This window comes from Phyllostomus discolor, chromosome 2, assembly GCF_004126475.2.
Source record: "Phyllostomus discolor isolate MPI-MPIP mPhyDis1 chromosome 2, mPhyDis1.pri.v3, whole genome shotgun sequence".
In the NCBI taxonomy this organism is placed as follows: Eukaryota; Metazoa; Chordata; class Mammalia; order Chiroptera; family Phyllostomidae; genus Phyllostomus; species Phyllostomus discolor.
In genome coordinates, this window is record NC_040904.2 from 183593729 (window position 1) to 183617146 (window position 23418).

General features: G+C 38.8%; 1 protein-coding gene across 2 annotated transcripts in view; it reads left to right on the plus strand.

The window, feature by feature from the left end:
* Positions 1-23418, plus strand: part of ST8SIA1 (ST8 alpha-N-acetyl-neuraminide alpha-2,8-sialyltransferase 1) — a 131387-nt gene that overhangs the window by 43452 nt on the left and 64517 nt on the right. For both annotated transcript variants that reach the window (XM_036019259.1, XM_028532536.2), the window contains exon 2: positions 11285-11429. In XM_036019259.1, the coding sequence (XP_035875152.1) occupies positions 11285-11429 (145 nt within the window). The remainder of the gene's footprint in view (positions 1-11284; positions 11430-23418) is intronic.

The following is a 23418-nucleotide window of genomic DNA, read 5'->3' on the forward strand; positions in this document are numbered from 1 at the left end:
GTGATTTGACTTGATATATGGAAAGAATATAAAGAGTCTAGCTCCTAGGGGAAAATCAGCTAGCATCCCTTTGTCTTTCCCAATACTCATTCCTTTAATCACACATTTAATGTGGACTAGATTATAGTCCATTAAAGGTTGTTGACAACCTGAAATGCTGATATCTGTGCTGAGAAAAGAAGGAGCCATATGTTTTAGACAAGCAGGTGGCACAGCTACTATTCTGTTAAGAAAATTGAGGAATTCTGGCTTGTGTTGTTACACAGAATCCTTTCTTGTGGAAATGGGTCATAAGGCAGAGCCAAAATTTTTCTCAGAAAATAATTTTGAATCTATTCAAGTACTGGAACAGTTATAGAAATACCAAAAGTATGTAGTGTAAATCATGGAAGAGGAAATTATGACCTGGAAAAATCTGGGGACAAATGCCCCAGTCCTGCATCTGTCTGGCAGTGGAGATGGGCTGAACCCAAGGAGCTTGACTCCTGGACTTCACTTCCTAAACTTTGCCACTCCCCTGTTCATCTTAATGTTTGTTGGTTCAGTGCCCTTGTCTAGAAGAACCTGTGTGATTTGGAAAACTCATACAGTTTCTATAACTTTGTCTCCTCCTTTTTATTTGCTTTGTCTTCCACTAACTTCTGCTCATCTTTAACAGAAATAATCTCAGACCTAGGTGTCATTTAAGCAAAAAAGGAAAAGATGTTCCTGAATAGAGCTCTTAGTTTTGGTACATAATATCTTGGCCTCCTAGAGCTCTTCGGTAACACCGCTGATCGCGATTACACAGAGAAATGCCACTGCACCCCACCCTGCTGTGTAAACTTGTGAATTGGAGAAACAGCCCAGTTGTAAATCAGTGTAATTTGTAACTTGGAATATCTGCCACTTGGGTATAAGGTTAAAACTCAGTGGAGTATGGGGCTTTATGCAGAGCCCCATGTTCTCTCAGACCACTGCTCCACCACTTCTCTGAGTGGATGCTCCTGCCTCCTCCCTATGCTCCTGCTCAAGCCTCCGAAGTGAATTCAGTGAATTCGTTGCATTCCCCTAAACCTGTGTTTTAGTTTCAGCCCACTGAAAACATGGTATCCAAATTTGATATATATCCACTTAACTGTTTCATTGTGATGCTATGAATAGACCAAGAGAGAGGTAATTTTGTTCATAAAGATTAAACATACATAACTGAAAAATTCTTTTTCTATCCATGTGACTTACTTCCTCACCTCCTTCTGGTCTTTCCCAAGTGTCCCTTACCCAGTGAGGATTACTTAGTCCCCTTTTAAAAACTGTACCCTGGCCTCCTTATCCACATACTTGATTTATCTTGTTTGTCTGGTTTCTCCATTAGAATTTAAAAGAGCAGGGTATCTCCTGTCTCTCCCCTCCCCTTCCCTACACTGTAGTACCTAGTATAGAACTGGACATGTAGAAAGTGCTCGTTAAAGATTTGCTCAGTGAATCACATAATTAGTGCTGTCCAAAGGAGCCCAGTCACTTCCAGTACCTAAAACAGCAAACAGGTGACTCACAAAGGATAGTATTAGACTCTGTCTAGCTATAGAGACAGGTAAGCATAAATAGGATGACTGCGATAGACGTTCTCTGGAATCTTCCCTGGAAAAATTTATGTTTTTTAATTAAAATAATCCTGTATGCTCACTAAGTACATAACAAAACAAATATACATTAGGAAAAACAAGATCATCCTTGAAGTATTTGTGTTCTTTGTGTTCTAAAAATTTCTCCTTTTCTGCTCAGCCTCTTTTGGAGAAATGCCGACTACACGTGACATAATCTACCTCTCTTTGGAACACTTTTCCTTTCTCATGCAGTCATTTCAAATGTGATAAATAAAACGATGCTAAATAAAAGATTTCTTGTTGTCCAAAGTAGCACATAACAGCTGCTTTTCTCTGTTTTTGTAGTCCTGGCAAATTATTCAGAAGGTTAATCTTTGAAAACACTTTTTATCTCTAGAAAACACTATTTTAACCAATAACCAAATAGAAGTACTTCTACTCACTATTTAAGAGAATTTTATGAAAAATTAGATGTATGCAAATAAGTCAGTAAAAGAAAGGCAAATACCACATGATCTCACTTTATGTGGGATCTAAAGAGCAGTATAAATGAACAAACAAAACAGAAACAGGCTCATGGAGGCAGAGACCAGCGGAGATGGTTGCCAGAGGGGAAGGAGGTCGGGGTCTGGGTGAAAAAGGCGAAGGGGTTGAGCAGCACAAATTGGCAGTTACAAAATAGTCACGGGGATGTACAATACAGCATAGGATACATCGTCAATAATATTGTAATAACTACATGTGGTGTACGGTGGGTACTTGAAATATTGGGGGAACATGTTGTAAAGTATACCATTGCTTTACCATTATGCTGTACACCTGAAATTAACAAAAATAATGTTGAATGTGAACTGTAATTGAAAAATAAAATAAAATAATTAGATGAATACAAATCTCTATACTATATTGAAGGTGTATTTTGAATCTCTTATGTGGACAGAAGCTCTTGCCTTCACCACAGAGATGGTGATGCTGCTGCGACTTGTTCCCACAGCCTCCCTGCGGGCAAGGCCCCACTGCAAGTCCTGCAAGGTCTTGTTCTGCATCCTGGGCTCTCATTCAACAGTGACTCCGGACTTCTAAATTTCTTTCACAACTCATCATTTAAAAGAAAGATTTCTTTAGGTTGGGGGAAAAAATAACTATGTGATTGCCCAATCTTTACCTTCCACCAATTCTTATTATGAATCTGCCATGTAGAATAAGAAACTTCTCCGATTTCTTTGTAGGCCATCAGATTCTTCACCTAAGCGAAAGCCCTTTTACTGGATGCCAACTGGTTAGCTTCTCCTCTTAAAAGAGTGAACATATAATTTATCATCCAAATTGGGACGTGTTTGGGAGTGGATGGGGGTAACTATTTAAAAAAATGATGTCTAATAAAATAATAATAAGTTAGGTTTCTGTGAGGTGAACAGAGTTGTGTGGTCCCTAACTACTGAAGAGAATGAAATGAATATTTATCAAGACCATATAATGTGCTTAGTGCTTTATATGCATGATCTCAATTTGAAAACCTTCTCTGTTGTGGAATGTGGCCACATTTTCAGCAGTAAATCCGAGGCTCTGTGACATTAACCCAAGGACTTGATATATAATAGTCTAAAAGGAATTTTAGAAACTCAACTCAGGACAGTTTACATACAACAAGGACGACTGACTTAGCTGTTTGGAGGAAATGGCAGTAGATACACATTTTGGCCCAAAGCCAAACATTAAAATCAATAATTGACTGAAGTTAGATATTAATGGAATACACAGAAGTTTTTGGAGACAAGATTAAATCTGAAGCCTTCTCAAACCTTACCAAACATTGTAAAGTCAAATTTTGAACGTTTGTCACTATGGTGAAGAAAACACTTTGTCAGCACTGTCAGCTCATGTGGTCCCTGTGTTGCGATTCTGCAGTCCTAAAGGGCTGCTAGCTGTAATCAGACTAATGTTCAATGCACCGTATAAGAAACTTGGGATTCATCAGTCAGCAAATTGCAAAAATCCTGGATCTGCTACTACTGGAAATGTTTACCAGTCTATAGCAATTATTTTGACAATCTTTTGTTTTTTGGTCTCCGCGGACTAAAACTGTAAACAACTGACTTCTTCAATTTGAATTTTGATTAGTGAGAACAAAACATGCATTGAAATTCTCTTGTTTCTCTGATGTTTTCTTCTTTCTTTCCTACTTTTTATTTATTTCTTTAATCAACATTTATTAAATACCTGTTCATAGTATCAGCCACCATTTCAGGAGAAGGGGATCCATTAGTGAACAGAAGACAAAAGTCCCTTTCCTCACAGTTTATGCTCTGGGATTAGGGAGACAGACAATAAGCAAACTGTAAATTAAATCTATAGTGTATAAATAGTGGTAAGTGCGATAGAGAAGAATAAAGCAGGTAAGAGGGATATGAGAAATTCTCTATTAGGACTGGGTCATGATGATTTCTCATGATATTTTTTTTATATGTATTTTTTTTTATTTCAATCATTGTTCAAGTACAGTTTTCTGCCCCCTACTCCCGTTCCAGCCCCTCCACCCAACCCTCCCCCCTTCCCCCCATTACCCCCCACCCTTAGTTTTTGTCCATGTGTCCTCCAAATTTGTTCCTGTAATCCCTACCCATTCCCCCCTGAAATTCCCTCTTCTCTCCCCTCTGGCCACTGTCAGACTATCCCCTATTTCAGTGTCTTTGGTTATATTTTGCTAGTTTTTTGTTTTGTTTTGTTTTGTTGTTTAGATTCCTGTTAAAGGTGATATCATGTGGTATTTGTCTTTCACTGCCTGGCTTGTTTCACTTAGCATAATGCTTTCCAGCTCCATCCATGCTGTTGCAAAGGGTATGAGCTCCTTCTTTCTTTCTGCTGTATAGAATTCCATTGTGTAAATGTACCATAGTTTTTTGATCCATTCATTTACTGATGGGCATCTAGGTTGCTTCCAACACCTAGCTATTGTAAATTGTGCTGCTATGAACATCGGGGTGCAAAGGTTCTTTTGTATTGGTGTTTTAGTGTTCTTAGGATAGAGTCCCAGCAATGGAATTGCTGGGTCAAAAGGCAGATCCATTTTTAGTTTTCTGAGGAAGTTCCAAACTGCTTTCCATAATGGTTGTACCAGTCTGCAGTCCCACCAACAGTGCACTAGGGACCCCGTTTCTCCACATCCTCTCCAACACTTGTTGTTTGTTGCTTTGTTTATGATGGCCATTCTGACTGGTGTGAAGTGGTATCTCATTGTGGTTTTAATCTGCATCTCTCTGATGGCTAGCGATATTGAACATCGCTTCATGTGTCTTTGGATTTTCTGTATGTCCTCCTTGGAGAATTGTCTGTTCAAGTCCTTTGCCCATTTTTTAATTGGGTTACTTGTCTTCTTAGAGTGGAGTCGCCTAAGTTCTTTATATCTCATGATATTTTTAAGAGCTTTTTTCCCTCATGAATTCCTTAAGGCCAATGTGGCATTTAACTATTAATTTTTCATAACAAGATATGAAGTTTTCAACTAGGACAATTTTTCCCTGAACATCTCATTGTCTAAATGAAACTAAATAACTGACAATTGAATATAGTTTTTTTATTTAGTTGTCCATGTGTCCTTATACATGTTCCTGAAAACCCTTCCCCATTTCCCCCCCATTATCCCCTCCCAAATATAATTTTTAAAGGTTATTTTCTTTAAGATTTTGAATGCTAGGACATCAAATAATTTATAAAGATTTGATTTCTCATGTAATCTTAACTTTGTTATTCTGCCTTACATTATTTTAAAAAATTTTATAAATATCATTGGCAGAAAAATGATGTAGTATTTTTTTCTAAGGTTATCTATTTTCCATTCTCTCTTTCTCTATTGAACTGAATTGACCTCTTTTTATTTAATAAATACTTACACTGTACCACTTATGTATAATAAAACATAGAGCCAAGCACAGTTCTAAGAACTTTACAAATACTCATAGTCCTCTTAACTAAGCAGGTATTCCTGTTTTTACCGTCTCAAGGCTGAAGGCTTGAGAGAGGCTGAGGAACTTGCTCCAGGGCACATAGCTAGTTGTAAATGAGACAGCCAGGGTTCAGATGCAGGCAGTCTGGCTGCAGGGGCCATGCTCTTAATCAGGATGTTGCACTGCCCAAGATTTTTCCTTGCCCCGGCACAGAGGTCAGAGTCTCCTCGTTGAAGGTCATTGAACAAGGTTCAACTTGGCCTTTCCTTTCAACAAATATTTACAGATGACTTCTTCCCATATTTCTCTTTTTTCAGCTTCCATTTTTTTGTTAAAATTCACAATCTTTGGTTTCCTCACACATATTAAGCATAATTATTTTAATGTTTCTGTCTGAAAACTTCATTATCTTTATCCCTGTTTTGTGCCTATTATTGTCTATTGTTCCTCTTAATTTGTAATCATATTTTCTTGTTTCCTTGTTATATATGGGTGTTTTTAATTATGTGCCAGACATTGTTTTTGAAAATTGAGAAGACAGTTGAGGACTAAGATGTTGTTATCTCCAGACAGTGAGGGGTGTAATTGAATGATCTCAGTCCAATCAGAGATTGAGATCATTCAAAGTGGGGCGTCAGTTCCTTTAAGGGCTGGTCTATTTCTAGTATCCACTTACTTTTAAGGTATATATACCAACCAAAAAACTAAGGGATTTCATCAGGGTGATATCTCCTTGGCATCCTTTGAACTTCGGTTTTCATATCCCCAGTTCCACAAGTCTTTTGGAAATTTTGCTCAGCTTTTCAGCCTTTCAGCTGCCTCTTCTAGAACCGCTACCAGATGATGCCCTAACCAACAAAGGGGTCCTAAATGTGGGACTGCCCTTTCTAAGTTTCTTTATTCTCCTAAATCTTGACCTCCTTTTTTTTGTACTCCTTGTTAATTCTCAGATGCTCTCAAAACAATTTTGTTTTTTTGTCCAGCTTATCTAATTGTTTTTAAATTTAGTTATTTGAAAGAGAGAGAGAGAGAGAGAGAGAGAGATTGACTTATTATTCTACTTGTTTATGTATTCATTGATTGATCCTTGACCGAGGATTGAACATGCAACCTTGGCATATCAAGGTGATGCTCTAACCAACTGAGCTACCCAGCTAAGACCTCTAATTGTTTTTAATAGTTTGTCCAAATTATCTAGACCACCCTCAATAAGAACATCTTTGCATAAACCATTTCTTAGCTGATGAACCAGACACAGTCCCTGCCATCAGATGCAGTGAGAGAGATAGCCCTAGAAACACACAAGTTCAAGTGGGACAAAGTAATGGGGCATTGAGAGCATTGGTTAAGACCAGGGTCCCTGGAGTTAGGTCAGGGTTTAAAGCTGAGCTATGCCACCATGTGGCCTTGGTTAGGTTACTGAGGTGAGGATTATGATAAAGAGGAGCAGCTGGGTCATGGAGGGGTCTGGATGTCAGGGTCCACAGTAGGCACTGGAAACCCAGGGAGATTTCTTTCAATTTTATTGAGCAATAATTTATCTGTGGTGGTTTTTTTTTATTTACAAAACAGGTGGCAATCTATAGTCAGCCAACACTGCTACATTAAATTTGAGCGATGAATAAAATCCATCAGGGGCATATAATTTCCAGAACGTGTTTTAAAGAGATAGGAAGAAGTGCATATTGAAAGAATCTAAGTATTAACCTCTTCATTTCCTTTAAATAATAGTGATTACTATTTCACATTTCTATAGCCCTTTAACTCCAGTGAGTTTTATTTCATTTACTTTTTAAAACTTTTTAACACTATTTTTGTTAAATAGCTGTTTATATTCCATATTATTTTGCATTAATTTCAGGCATACAGCACAGTGGTTAGACAATCGTATACTTTACAAAGTGTGCCCCCTGATGTTTCCAGTACCCACCTGACCCCATACACAGCTATTCCAATATTATTGACTGCATTTCCTGTGCCTCTTCGGCTCCATTTTAAAAAGGCCCTACTTAGGTCGACTTTCACAAATCTGCAGATGGCTTTTGGTCGTATTGCCATTTTGACAATTTCTCTGATTCATGAGCATGGGATACCCTTCCACTTATTTGTGTATTCTTTGTTTTTTTTTTTTTATTAATGTCTTGCAGTTTTTAGAGTAGAGATCTTGTACTTCCTTAATTATGTTTATTCCTAAGCATTTTATTGTTTTCGATGCTGTTGCCAATAGGATCAATTTCTTTTTTTATTTTCAGAGAATTTGTTGTTAGCGTATAGAAACAGCACTGGTTTTTGTATGTTAATGTTGTATCCTGCAGCTTTACTGGATCCACTTATTAGACCTAATTGTTCTTTGGTTGACTCTTTAGGATTTATTGATATAAAAATCATGCCACCTGCAAATAGAGACAATTTAACTTCTTTTTTTTTTCCAGTTATGATGCATTTTATTTCCCTGATTGCTCTAGCTAGGACATCTAGGACTATGTTAGGAGTGGTGAGAGGGGGAACTCTTGTCTTGTTCTTGATCTTAGAGGAAGAGCTCTTTTTTTTTTTAAACAATTACTTTATTTTTTAAATTTTTAAAAATATTTTATTTATTTATTTTTAGAGAGGGAAGGGAGGGAGAGAGAGAGAGCGAGAGAGGGAGAGAGAGAGAGAAAGAGAGAGAGAGAAACATCAATGTGCGGTTGCTGGGGGTTATGGCCTGCAACCCAGGCATGTACCCTGGCTGGGAATCGAACCTGGGACACTTTGGTTCCCAGCCCGCACTCAATCCACTGAGCTATGCCAGCCAGGGCTAGAGGAAGAGCTCTTAACCTTTCACCACTGAGTGTGATGTTAAGTGAGGGCTTGTCATATGTGGCCTTTATTATGTTGAGGTATTTTCCTTTTATACCTGATTTTTAAAGTGTTTTTTTTTATCTTAAGTGGATGTTGAATTTTGTTGAATTTTTGGAGGTGTCTATTAGGATGATTATATGTTTTTTTCTTTCTTTTTAATCAATGTCTATCACATTGCTTGATTCACATATGATGAACAATCCTTGCATCCCAAGAAAAAATCCTACTTGACCATGGTGTATGATTTTTTTAATGTGCTGCTAAGTTTAGTTTGCTAGTATTTTACTGAGAGTTTTTGCATCTATATTTATGAGGGACTTTGGCCTGTACTTTTTTTTCAGTAGTATCTTTTTTTTTGGTTTTGGAATCAGGATAATGCTGGCTTCATAATATGAGTTTGGGAGTGTTTCCTCCTCTTTGATTTTTTTGGAAGAGTTTGAGAAGGATTGGTGTTTGTTCATATTTAAATGTTGGTAGATTCACCAGTGGAGCCATCTGTTCCTGAGTTTTCCTTCATTGGGAGGTATTTAACTATTGATTTAATCTGCTTATTAGTAATTGGTCTACTTTGACTTTTCTATTTCTCCCTGATTCAGTCTTGGTGAATTGTGTGTTTCTAGGAATTTTTTCATTTCTCACAGATTGTTCAGTTTGTTGGCGTATTGTTGGAAATAGCAGCCTTTTGTGATCCTTTGAATTTCTGTGGTATCAGTTGTAAGTTTCATTTTTCATTTATATTTTGTTGGTTTGGGTTCTTTTTCTGTTTTCCTTGGTTGTTCCTAAGGGTTTGTCAATTTTGTTCATCTTTTCAAATAACCAAATCTTACTTTGGTTGATATTTTCTATTGTTTTTCTGTTTTCTATTATGTTTTTTTTTTAGATTTATTTATTTAATTTTAGAGAGGGAAGGGAAGGAGAAAGAGAGAGAGAGAGAGAGAAACATCAATGTGTGGTTGCTGGGGGCCGTGGCCTGCAACCCAGGCATGTGCTCTGGCTGGGAATTGAACCTGCGATGCTTTGATTCGCAGCCCGTGCTCAATCCACTGAGCTACGCCAGCCAGGAGTTTTCTATTATGTTTATTTTTGCTGTAGTCTATATTATTTCCTTTCTTCTGCCAATTTTGGGCTCACTTTGTTTTTTTTCTAATTGCTTATGGTGTAGAGTTAGGGGGTTTATTTGTGATCTTTCTTGCTTCTTAACATAGGCATTTATTGCTATGAATTTCTCTATTAGCACTACTTTTGCTATATCCCACAAGTTCTAGTATGTTGTATTTCCATTTTTGTTTACATCAGTTAACTTTTTAAAAAATATTTTATTTATTTATTTTTAGAGAGAAGGGAAGGGAGGGAGAAAGAGAGGGGAGAAACACCAGTGTGTGAGAGAAACATCAATCAATTGCCTCTTGCATGCCCCAACCAGATATGTGGCCTGCAACCCAAGCATGTGCCCGGAGCAGGAACTGAACCAGTGACCTTTTGGTTTGCAGAATAATGTCCAACTCACCAAGCTACACCAGTCAGGGCTGTATCAATAGACTTTTTTTATTTCCACTTTAATTTCTTCTTTGATCCATTGATTGTACAATAGAGTGTTGTTTAATTTCCATGTACTCATGAATTGTCTAGTTTTTCTTTTGTTATTGATTTATAGTTTCATGCCAGTGTGGTCAGAGAAGATACTTAGTACATTTCAATCTTTTTTAATTTGCTAAGACTCGTTTTGTGGCCTACATTGAATCAGTTTATTCACCTCTACAATGAGGTTGAGGTTATTGATCCTGTATTGAACTTTTACTATGTTTTCCACTTGTATATTCTCAGTGAATTCTCAGAAACAGTCTCTGAAGCTAGTTCTGAAGCCCAGTAACACTCTTCAGTTATGGAGTTAGTAAATGGCAGAGCCAGGATTTGAACCAGTGCTCCGCGTTACCATCCCATTTCCACTCTAGGCTTCTGATCTATGGGTAGCAAAAATGTCTGAGCAAGCATGTCTCTGTGGGGTTGTCTTCAGAAGTGGTTTATGTCAGCAGATCCTTCTAGACATGGGACTGGGGAGTATGCTTTTTCACTCAGGAAAGCTCAGTGAGTAAATGACATTGGTTTTTGACAGGCTTTTGATTAGAGGGGAATATAAAGACTGGTCTGTAGAACAGTATCAGAGCTTACATTGGAGGGCCAAGTAGAGTAGCAGCCTGCACAGAAGGGTGAGGTGACTCAGAAGATCCTGGTGCTGTAGACACTAAGGGAGTGAGGAGACCTTCTCGAAGGTCATGGTGCTCAACTGTGTTGAGCACTGCTGAGAGTTCAGATGAAATGAGAGCTGAAAAGCCCCATGAGGTTTACCAGTTAAAAGGTTGCTTCACTAGTGTCTGAAATCACGTCTTGTTTCTGTTTCTAAGCTTCCCAAGAGCTGTTCTTTAGTCTTGTCTCTAGATGGGGACTGCACCCTCTTTTGGCTCCCTACGTGCATTCTCTCTTCCATACAGCTCCTGTAAAGTCCCTTGTCACTGAACCTAAGTACCTGCTTGTTAAATCACATAAGATGCATTTCTGCTATGGCTGAATATCTCAACAGTTTCCAAAGTTAACCACCTTCTGGAACTGGATGTTGAAATCAATCAATCAATAAATATGCAATTATGACGATTATTTCTACCTTTGGATATATTTCATCTGCATCTGAGAGCTGATGTGTTTTTCTTAAACTTGTTTTTTTATTATGAAAAATTCCAGTCAGGCATTCTGGTGGCTGGAAGAATGAATTAATAGTAGTCTAATCACCCTGGAGACACAGATGCTTTTGTGAGTTGGCGCTGAGGTAAGGCTGCACATCTCTGTGGGAATGACAAGTGAATGAGTCTGCTGCTCACTTAACCTGCTGTTCCTTTTTCTCTCTATTTTCTCTCCTAGGAAACAGATGGAAGACTGCTGTGACCCCGCCCATCTCTTTGCTATGACTAAAATGAATTCTCCCATGGGGAAGAGCATGTGGTATGATGGGGAGTTTTTATACTCATTCACCATTGACAATTCAACTTATTCTCTCTTCCCCCAGGTTAGTACAGAGCTTGTTGCCTTTCCATATAGTTTCTTACATGTCTTGGATTTTATAGGAAAGATATAATTAAATTTGACTAATCAGATCTACTTCTTTTCATCTTCCTTCTTCTCTTCTTAATTTTAAATGTTTTTCTTTATAGTTGTTTTTTTGTGTATAAAGGAATCACATAATGTTTTGATGTAAGAGCAGAGTTAAGATGCTATAAAGTAATAGTTTTCCAACCCTTTCTGATTTCAGTCATATGAGACTGAAGGAAGCAAGCAGGGAAGGAAGCAAGGACAGGAATTGTGGAATTCCAGTATTTTGAGGTTGGCTGTGGAGTGATCTCAAAGATCTGCAGAACTGTGTTTTCTTCAGACGGATGTTCTCAGGGAGTGGGGACTACATGGTCAGAAGTTTTGTTTCTCAGAGCTCTTGAACCTTCATGCTGTGGTTAGACTCCTCCTGATGTGAAGTGGAGGAGGGGTGGATATGGAAAGAAATAATTTGGCCACTTTTCAAGTTGTCTAAAACAAGCTCTGCCTACTTACTACTTTTCTTCTTGGTTTCTTGAGCATTGAAAAAATGTTTTACTAAATTATAAAAAAATAAATTATATCCATATGGCAAGTAGGGAAAAAGGAAATCTTTCTTTTGGGAAGCCCATGTTGGAGAAGAGGTAGATCTTAGGTGAAATTGCCATTAGGGAGAAATGGAGAAATGAGTTTTGGCCTTCCCAAATCTATCCACTCTTGGTTTGGCCAGATGGTTGTGCAGGAGGAGAATTCATGGCCAGAGTTGGAAAGTGCAATGGAACCTTTTATGTGTCTGTATTAACAGTAAAGAGTCCTCAAAAGAAGAACCCTATGAAGTTGAGGCACAGGCTCTCCTGGATCCAAAGTCCCTCTCTGTGAAATAACCCATGTTTTCCATTTTGTCCTCAGGTGTTTTATTCTGGTTTAATGTAAAATCATTAAAATGAGTGTACTTGTAAATTATTTTTTAATTTTTATTTTTCCATAGGAAGTAAAAGGCTTAATCATTGCCAGTGTTCATGTGCTTATTCTTCATTTGCCCTTAGGAGGCTTTCTAGTGTCAAAGGACATGATTAGGAATCAAAATCACTGGGCTGTATGCCTGAAACTAGTGTCCTTTTTAGGTCAGCTACAATTTAAAAAGAAAAAAGAAAAAATAGTCATAAAATGTGGGATTGAGTTTTGTCTCCATTTCTTACTAAGTGAATGCCTTGCTAAGTCACCCAACTCTCCTGAGACTTAGCTTTCTCATCCGTACAATGGGGAGAGCATCCGTCCCACCACCTCTCAGAGCTGGGGTCAGGATTTATGTAGATAATTCATGTGCATGTACTTTGTAAACTATAAAGCATTCTGTGTTAGGTATTAATGTTGTTTTGGTTGCATCTTTGGATGGGGAAATAAGGAATATAATTATATTAGTCAAGGTGTAAGGCAAGGAACAGAAGTCTTCCTAGGTATTTTTCACAGAAAGATATTTCATATTAGGAATTAGGCACTTAAAACTCATTAGAAGAATGGAGACGTGGGAGTCAGGAGGTGGCTCCTGGAATTACCTAGTGCAGGAACCTACCACAGTAACTGTGGTTTAGGGATTAGAAAACCCCAGCTGCTGTTGCCAAAACTGCCTCCAACAGAACCAGGGCCAGGAAGATGGGTTCCAACTCACCGCCTCCTTCCAAATCTCCCTCAAGTGCATCCAATAGGTATGATTAATTTGCATCTGGAACAAGAGTAGTTTAGCAGTCTGGGAGAGGCAGTTTTTAAATCAAGCTTTAGCAGGGAGCTAGAAAAAGGATGGGCTAGAGGATGAACAAGCCAATACACAGTAGCCTTTTTGTTTAAAACCTGATATCAACTTGCTATGAATTGAAGAAGAGATAAGGAGGCAATGACTTTAACAGCTCGTCAAATGGAAAAAAATGTAAAGAAATCCAAAATAGGGTTTGTATACATGAAGGCTTTTGGTCAGACAAACCGACTTCTAACTTTGTGCTGGAAAACAGATTTGAAGAAAAGAGACAGTTAAAGAAATACAAATTAGCTTCCCATCTTATCTGTCAGTTGCAGCAGGAGGATAGCAGGAAATATTTCCTTTTTAAGTGCATGCACAGAACAATGTGCCTCTTGTGCCATTTGAAAGACCAAGGAATCATTTACTGATGATAACAACTGCTTTTTTTCTTAGGAAGCAAAAGTTATTCCATCACTGTGTGTGTGTGTGCAGGCAACACACATGGCTGAACCAGTTCAATGAGTAGATTTTTAAAATAGCTGTGTACCTTTCTGCTGAGATTCTGAAATGACAAGTTAATTTATAGAAATCCTGCCAAATCAGTTTGCATCACCAAGAAGGATTCAGTGTATCCCCATTCTCCCGCCACACTGTTACTTCTTAGTGAAATATTTCTAGTTTGAGACCAGGAAGCTAAGTTGCCAGATAATTGATATGCTTCCTTCATATTTCTCATGGGAAGAAGTTGTACATGTGCCGATTAGACAGAGAAGTGGGTGAGTGGGCTGGGCTAAATGTTGTTAGCTAAACAAAGTGTCCCTTCTTTCCCCAAGTTTCCCATCCAGGCATTAACCAGGCCTGACCCTGCTTAGCTTCCGAGGTCAGACAAGATCGGGAGCATTCAGGGTTGTATGGCTGAGACCCTTTCCTGGAGTTTCAGCAAAATTATGCCATATCACTCATGTTCTAACTCAGATGTATACTTTTATATTGCACCTTTAATGATATATTTTAATATATTTATTTTAATTATATAGTATTACATTTTCCTCAAAATGCTCAGTATATATTAGCCATCATTATTATTGTTTTTATTCCTTTGCCTATTTTTATCCACTGTATTGTCCTCGTTGCTGTTGTGGTGGTTGCCAACAGGCTGTCCAAGATGGTCTGTGTGTTGTGAGTTAGCAGGTCCTGACAGCGTGGCAGGGTCTAGGAGGGCCCCAGTGAGATGCTGGGCATGTTGAGATGACACACCGAATCTCCTTAATTACAATTAGTAGCTCTTATTTGGGCCTCCCACGATACCCCATAGCTTTGTTATCAAATTTATTCAGTTCTGTCTCATGCGAAGTTATCTAGGTACCAAATTATTACAGTTTTCTTAAAGTCCTTCTTTGCTGACCTCACAAAGCTTCTCTTGTGAGCTTTTGAGGAACAAGAACAATTTTTCAGTTTTGTGCCTAGTGCAGTGCATCCGACACAGAAGCTCACTTCCAGCTGCTGGTGTTTGCCGAGGGCTCCCTTCCTGCATAGTCCCTGGGCCGGACAGCTGCAGTGCCCTTGCCTGCACTATTGAGGCCAAGCAGCACATACTGAGGCAACTATTTCCGAATGGCTATATAACTGTATTTTGGTGAAATATTTGTTAAATATTATTAGACATAATGGACAGAATTTTAACCCTCACATAGGTTTTCTAGAATATTCTGTGTGTGTTTGGAGGGGACAGTGTCATGGTCTTCCACTATGTGACTCTCCCCATCCCCTGGGTTGGGGTCCACTCCTTCCTGCTTTGCCGGGAACTGTCCCTTTTAACCCTGCATGGTCCCATATCTGTAGGTATTACTGAATGAATGCTGTTTTGGCCTAAAACACTTATGCTCAGAAAGAGCATAAATTTTCTTAGAAATGAGCAAGGGTGTAGCAAGAAGGTTAGAAACCACATCTGTGCTGATATAATTTGAAATATATTTCCTTTTGGTGTAATAAAAACAAGGTTGGCTCATCATTCTCTTACATTGTGCTGAGTAGTCATGTGGTATAAATCACAGACTAGACTAGTCATTTTCCCCTTAGAATAGCCACCCAAGGCCATATGTAAAGAACCACAAAACGTCATTAATGCATCCCAAATGGACACTCATTTCCAGCTCCTCCGGTCATCTTAAGCTCCCTATCATATTCTACTCAGCCTGAACCTACTGTTCTCTTGGCCCATAAAAATCCCAGCAGGAAATTTTGAAGTAGATTTATCAAAGTGGCTTTGTTAAAATGAATCCTCTGAGCTCCTGCATATCCCTGAGTCTCACAGCAGTTGCTCCCCACACCCAACCTAAGGACATTTGGATCATACTATATGATCTACAGCTTTTAGTAGCTTGCCTTTTAATTTATTAATATTATTGTAATCATTTTCCTAACCATGTATCTTTTTGAATAGAAGGAAACTAAGGGGACTAATGTTTGTTAAAGATTATTGACAAGTAATCTTTGTTAAGCATGTATAAGGTTCATGTTGTCGGGCTAGTGTTTGGCTACTTTATAACAGAAGCCTGACACAGGGGCTTAGCCAAACAGGTGCTTGTTTAGCTCAAGCAACAGCGAATTAGGAGGCGGGCAGTTCAGGGCTGGATGACAAATACACAGTGCCATCGAGCTCCCAGGCCCCCGTCTTCCTGCTCAAACATCCTGGTGGCAAAGAATCTCCAGTTTCAGCCCAGGATTCCAGTAGAAAGAGGGAGGAAACAGAAGGGAAATATGGACAGACTCCTATTCATGTGTCATTGGTCGGGACTAAATCACATGGGCAGGGGCAGTTGCAAGAGAAGCTGGGACTTTCAGTATTTCAGCTCTAGGCAGATGCACTGCATATGTCGACCTGTACTACCTGCCTCAATTTCTTTACATGTTAATCACTCCATTCATACAACAACTCTGTGTGGTTTTCATTACTGTCTTCCATAGATGGATGACACTGAGACTGAAAAGGGTAACATAACGTATTGAAGATTCCAAAGCAGGAAGATTAGAAGGGCTGGGATATGAAACCAGGACTGTCTGATTTCAGAAGTTTTATTGTTATTATTTTTTCAGAGACATGGGTTCTAGTGGATCAGTTGTTTATTTTTATCACCCAGTCACCCTGCAACTATTTTAAGGTTTTTCACCTCTCTTATATAAATACTCTTAGAGTTGAAGAAAATTGTTTTGTAGCTATTTGAAAGGAAAAAAAATAAGATCCTGTACAACGCAACAGTTTCTGTTGGCTTTGAGCTCCCTAGTGGTCCACATTAAAGGGACAAATATGACCAGTTATATTATTTAGACGTCTATAATATAGAAATCTAGGTTTTCAAAGGAAAGCAAAAATGTTCTTTGCTCACTGTTTCTTTATTATAAGACTCTGGAACATGGTTTCAGTACCATTCAATAATTCAGGTCATTCACTCTATCATTTTTGGCCAAATGCCAACATTAGAGAACTATGTAGGGAATGGAGTCTGAAGATCTGGGTTTTAGACCTGGCTGTTCTATGATGACATATATGATCCCAGACAAGTAATGTAACTGTTTTGGGCCTGAATTTTATAATTTTTCAATGTAAGACTGTTAATACCTGGTTTTTAGGTTTCAGTGTTATTAAATGAAACAACACTAAAATGAGATTATGCATGTAAAAGTGCTTTGTAATGAACTTGCTATACAAACATATAATAATATTACTGTTATTATCTGCTAAAGCATTTATGGCACAAAAGTATTTCCTTGGCATCTTGGTACTACCAGGAACTGAGGGTTGGGGGAGGGGGGGAAACACCACTAGAAAATGGGTGAATAAAATTTTCTGGGCCAGTTAATGGTGGGAAGAGATCAGCCTCCTGAGTCTGGGATTCAAGGAAATACAGAGTAGTGATAGAGAGGGCTACGGACTCTGCCAACTGCACATTTGTATCATTATAGATGGAAAATAGTTATGATAAACTCAATGTGCAATATGAGGTAAATTATTAATTTCCAGTGAATTAGGACCACATATGTGAACAAAGAGTTAATACCCACTCTCCTTCAAATTGCTCTGTAACCGAAATGAGGAGAGTGGGTCATCACAGATGTCCAAATGCCTGTTGTCTTTGTCGGAAAGGAAAGCAAATGATTAGAAGTGAGGCAGTGCAATGGAGTTGCCCCAGAGAGGAGCTGAGGGTGAACTATTAGATGCCTTGTCTGTCAAACTTAAAAGATAATTGCAAATCAAGACCTTTCTCTAGTAAAAATTCAGAGGTTATCTATGGTTGGGAACAGAATGAAAATAACATGTAAGGAATGGTTTCTCTGGTCATGGTGTAGACCTTTTAAAAACATTTGACAGTGTGTAAAATGTAGTCTAAAGACTGATTATGTTCAGGCTTGAGGCTTCCTGGGGGAAAAGATGCATGACACCAATTATCCCCGGGTCGAATCTCATCCTGTAGGTCTAATGGAGGGGTAGCATTTTTTTAGGAGCTGTTAATGTTCCCTGTAACATTTTCTTCTTAGTTTTGGTGACATGCCAGGGTTAGTTCCTGCAGAAAAAAAGCTGGTATAGCTTTATTTTTTTACCCCTTCAATTGGTTTCTTCATCTTGGTCTTTCTTGCTGGCAAAGGTCCAGATATAGAAAGGAATTTCCATCTTATTTTGATATAGTTTTGAGCATTCATTTGCATACCAGGAGGCCTCTGTTTTTATTTATGCTATTGATATGCTTATTTGCACTTATTAACTCTGTTAGAAGTCTTAGATGCATAGAGATACATTTGATTAATTTATAGAGGGGTATATTAACATTGAAGTTTTCTGTGGCTTAATTTGACCAGGAAATAAAAAGATACAAAGGAGTCTCAAGAACATTTTCTTAATGTTTGCATCTGTTCAAATCAATTCAGTCATTTTCTTCTGTCCGTTGACTTGTAATCTTTTGACCACATGGTCGGGAGCATCAATTCCTGTCACCCCTCATGGCCTGAGTCACACCCTGTTAAGTGCAGGCAGGGTTGAGAAGTTTGGGTACACTTGCCTGACAGAGTGGAGGAGGGGTAGGATGGGAATAGGACAGAGGAGTGAACTTAGCTGTGGGGGCCAAAAGGAAGTCCAGCCAGTAGGCAGAAAGGGGTATTTAGATTCTAGCCAGAAGATAATAATAAGCACTAACAAAGTGTGCCAATAGTGCACACAATTCAGAGATGAAGAATGAGGGAGGATGGAGCTATACACAGAGATCCAGTTTAAACAGCAATCGACTTAAAATTCTGAGCCACTAACCTGGCAGTTTTAGCAACTGGCAGCTTCCAGGAGGTACTGGTCAAAAGAAGGCAGGACCCAACCCTTCTAGAAGCTTGCAAAGTGATCAAGTCAGGACTTCAAAGGAACAAGGCGGGGGTCCCCAGCCTTGGGGTTAAAATTAGGGACTGTTTTTGAGAACAAGGCTGAAGCACATTTTTGAACCTGGGTATGAGCTGGGCACCAGGAAGGACAACCTTGGGTCTGTGTTCTGAAAATAAGACAGAAGCCAAGTTATCAGAGCCACACCTCAAAGCCAGAGCTAGAAGCACTTGATGCTGATTCCCACAGCTCTGGGGGACCACTCCTCAGAACACGCCCCTGAAGCCAGGGTTGACCCGCATCTCCCAGGGCTCATGCTGGATCCACATGTCCCAGGCTGGGGCTCAGGATGTACACAGAGGTTGAGAAGTAGGCCTGATGAAGCAGATTTTATTCTTTAAGACAAAAACATTAGGTTCTTGCCTTCTTCTGTGTCTAGCTCTGTGTCTTCTCCTGTGTCTGGCTCCTGTGCCTGACAGTATGGAGGAAGCACGAGCTAAGTGAAGGAAAGAATCCAGGCAAATTGTTAATTAGGACAATGTATTAGCAGCTTGTCAGAAAAATAGGGTAAGTGTGGTGGAAAAATTTAGAATAGGTGGGGTGTGGGTCAAGATCTGCTGACTGTAATGGAAGCAGAACTGCTTTTTGAGGAGAACTGACATTTGATACTCTGAAAACTACAATGCAGAGTGTTCTTCTTGCTACATTTTATTTTTCCTGTCTACCTAGACTCAGTCTTCTCTTTGCTAAGAAAAAAAAAAAAGTGCTGAGAAAAAGGCAGTTGCATATAACAATAATTCAATAGTCTTTTTGCCTGAAGTGGTCTCTATCACTAAAGCACTGGCTAACAGCTCTTTTTATGAAATATAAAATACACATCTTTGGATTGTTTTACTTAAGTTTTTCTCTTCCTAGGGTTCAGTCTACTCTGATTTTATATACATTTTGGGTCTAATCTATTCTGATGATAGTATATTAAGAAGGTACTGTCAATTCCAGACCCATAACTTATGAATTTCCTTTTTTTTTTGTTATGATCTGGCATAGACTTTGGAATCCACTAGCTCAATGAGAACTGAAGTAACTACAGTTTGCAGGTGCTTCCAGATGCCTGAGATGAGGATTGTTAGAGGATTTATTTAAACTCCAAGGCTAATGATATTTATAGACTCAGGAAAAAATATAATCCTTCTATATAAGCCATAACACTGAGTTAAATAAAGAATCTGCAAAATAAAATCAGAGTTGAAATTAAATATAAAACAAGGATTTTATACATCAGAAATTCCCTTTCATATTTGTTAGAGTTGTCAGTCCATTGGGTATGTCCTTCTGCTAGCAAAACTATGCCTTCCTAAAATTTTGATGATTCTACATGAAGCAAGTATTCAACCATTCATTCTTCAAGTGTTTATTGAGCAACTACTGCTGTGTGCTGGGGACTGTGCTGATTCCTGGGAGAATAATGGTGAGCAAATACAGACCCAGTCCCTGCTCCTGTTTCTCCCATTAGGTACTGGCTTCAATGTCACCTGTTGCCAATATTGTCATTATAAAAATCTACTTATGAAAATTCTCTGAAGCACTCCTCACTGCCCCTCATGCAAAGAAGAGCAGTGGCCCAGCAGCACCCTCCCCAGGCCTGCTGGCCCAGAGTTCACTGGAGAGAGCTCATGGAGAAGGATGAGTAGCAACCAGTTGCTACTCTGTAGCCTTTTCATGACTAAAGTGATGACATTCTAGATGGTCTAGATTCCAGGAAAGGGCTCCTGAAATTGGGTTGCGTTTCTAGTTGTCTAATTAAGGATGCACCAACTCCTGCCCTGATAGAATTAAAGGGCTGAGATTTCATAGCACTGACAGCGCATGGCAGCATCTTGGCTTCAGCCTGATACATACATACGTATATACATATATATACTTTTTACTATTGCCTCTAACAGTTTATTTCAAATGACAATGACTTCTTGCCTAGAATTCTACAATAGTCTCTTCCTGACCTTGTTGTGTCTAATCTGGCCTCTTCTCCAGGCCATTTCCACATTGCAGTTTGAGTAATTGTTTTAAAATGCAAATTAGATTATGTCATCATTTTGTTTCAGACCCTCAATTAACTTCCCACTGACTTCGGGAGAGACAAACCTCTTAAGGCCCACAGGCTCTGCTTGGTCTGGTCCCTGCACAGGGCCGCAGCATTAACCTCCACAGTGTTCCCTCTCGCCTGCTCACTTTCCCTTGCCAGCCTTCTTTCAGCTCCCGCAAAACACTGTGCTCTCTCTTTCCATGGAGCTTTTCAGTGCAGTGTTCCTTTTGCTGGAAAACTCGTCTTCTTTTATTTAGTTCATGTGTGTTAATCTTTTAGATCCTGTTTGAAGTGTCATTTCCTCAGAGGAGCCTTCCTCATCTGAGAAAGTACCAGCCCACCTGGTACTTCTCATTTGCAAGTTTGTATTCAATTGTTTAAGTATGTATTTTGAGGTTTTCTTTCTCTCTCTCTTTCTCTGGCTAGGACACCATTTAATTTTGAGGGGATATGTGTTTGAATATCTCAGTTATTGTTATTAGTATAATATCTGGGACACAGTAGAGATTGAGTAAATTTTAGTGGAATAAATGAATGAATCAATGATTGAATGAGTGGAGCTGCTTGGTTTTGCTATGGCCTGGCGTAGACTTTGGAATCCACTAGCTCAATGAGAACTGAAGTAACTACGGTTTGCAGGTACTTCCAGATACCTGAGATGGGGATTGTTAGAGGATTTATTTAAACTCCAAGGCCAATGATATTTATGAACTCAGGAAGAAAGTACAGTTCTTCTATACAAGCCATAACACTGAGTTAAATCAAGAATCTACAAAATAAAATCAGAGTTGAAATTAAATATAAAACAAGGATTTTATGCATCAGAAATTCCCCTTCATATTTGTTAGAGTTGTCAATCCTTGGAGAATGTTCTTCTATCAGGATTACAATTGATGAATTCATATTCACCAGTTGTAATCCTGGTAGACCCCACAGCCTATGCTTTGGTCTAAATATGGAGAGAGTTGTTCATTGTTAGAGAGTGGAGGGGAAAAATCTACACATTGGAAGCAGTCCACATAGGAAACCTCAGAATGACTGTGTCAGACTGAAGTCTTTAAGGGAAGACCATGGAGGCGTTTAAACAGGGTTACAATGAGCCCCTTTTGTTACTGCATCTGCGCTTTGCCCTAGTGTGGTTCTTTATCAATACAGGGTCTCAGGTGTTGCAATGAAATCAGTCTTGCAAAACACCACAATGGAGAAATCACTGCTCTTTCTGAAGATTTAAAATCACTGTCAGAGAGGTTAACTCAGCCAGTCTTTGCCCTCTGCCCAACCAGAACCAAAGGGTAGAAAGACTGATGGAGTCAAAGAAGGGGTGACTCTTGAGTCTCCTCCCTGCCACGAGGTGGCATCCCAACACTAGGGCCCTGTGTTGAGGCCCTGGTGCTCTCTTTCTTGAATCTCCTGAGTATCAGAGACTCCTGCACCAATCTTCCCACAAAAGGAATTTGTGTGATTTGTAGTTTGAAGTCACAACTAGTATAAACCACCATCTTTCAAATTAGCAAACAGCTTCCTGCTTGTTTTCAAGTTATCTTAGTTCAGGTGATGGAGGAAAAGATTTTTTAATCTTTGTAGCCCTGCAGAGCCAATATGTTTAGTAAACAAAATAACCAATATATGTCCTAAAGAACCTCTTGCCAGAGACTGATCATTTTTTAACCCATTGGAACTCTAACCAGGAAAAACATTCAGCCAGATGGACACGAGACTTGCGTGCAGTGTTGTCGGTTAGAACAATGATCCTTTGGCTTGAAAACTTTGTGACTTTTCTGGAAACTGGTAAAGGACATAACTGAATTCTCTAAAACATCTTTGTCAGATTGTGATCACAGTTCATGGAAATGGCCTTGAAACAGAAGTAACAAAATGATCTGCAAAATTTAGAAGGAAGAATATAACAGGTCAAAAATTAAAAGTAGATAGCAGTCATCAAATTCTTAAGGCACATTATGATTTCATTGTTAACCTTTTGTATTATGAACAAATAGAGATAAGGAAGGATTTAGAAGATGAAGACTTGGGTTGAGGGAAACAACTAGTTAGCAGGAAGGATTTTTAAGATGCGCGGTGGATGAACTGAGGGCTAGGAAACCTTAGGGAGAAAGGCAAACTATTATTATATTAATAAAAATTGTGGCAATAAAAAGTCATAGATAATGTGACATCTTTAAAAAGAGAGTGCCTGAGGGAAACACAAGTTTTTTTATTTTAAATTCTGTTAAAAAACAAAATTCAACTGAGTAAGTTTGAAGATCTAATTGGCTTTATTAGGCAGTTCATGAATCGTACAGCTTCCCTTCTGGCAAATGGAAGGTTTTATAGGAAGAAGGGTGTGGCAGAGGACTTATTGGCAAAGGAAAAGACAGGATTATTTTAGACCAGGACATCTTTTTGGGTGGGATAGCGGAGGAAGGGAACCACAGGTTTTATCACGCAGATTACTTGGCTAGCACTAATCAGGGAATTTCAGATTGACACACCTCATATTCCTGGGATAGATTAAAACTACATTAAGTCTTGGTTTGCTGTCATGGGAGAAATCACTCCATTTTGGCCCCATTTATTTTGTAACAGTTGTATTATGTTTAGTACACTTGAAAGGAAATCATTCTAGCTTCAAAAATCACCCTGTCTATGCACATTTTTTTCCCTTACTGAGTCAGTTAAGGGGTGTGTGAGTCAGATAAGGGGTCCATCAAAGCCACTGCTAGAAAAATAGGAAAGCTTCATTTATTTAAGAATCCCATTGATAAATGCAAAAAAGGAAAAAGAAAAATCTGTGT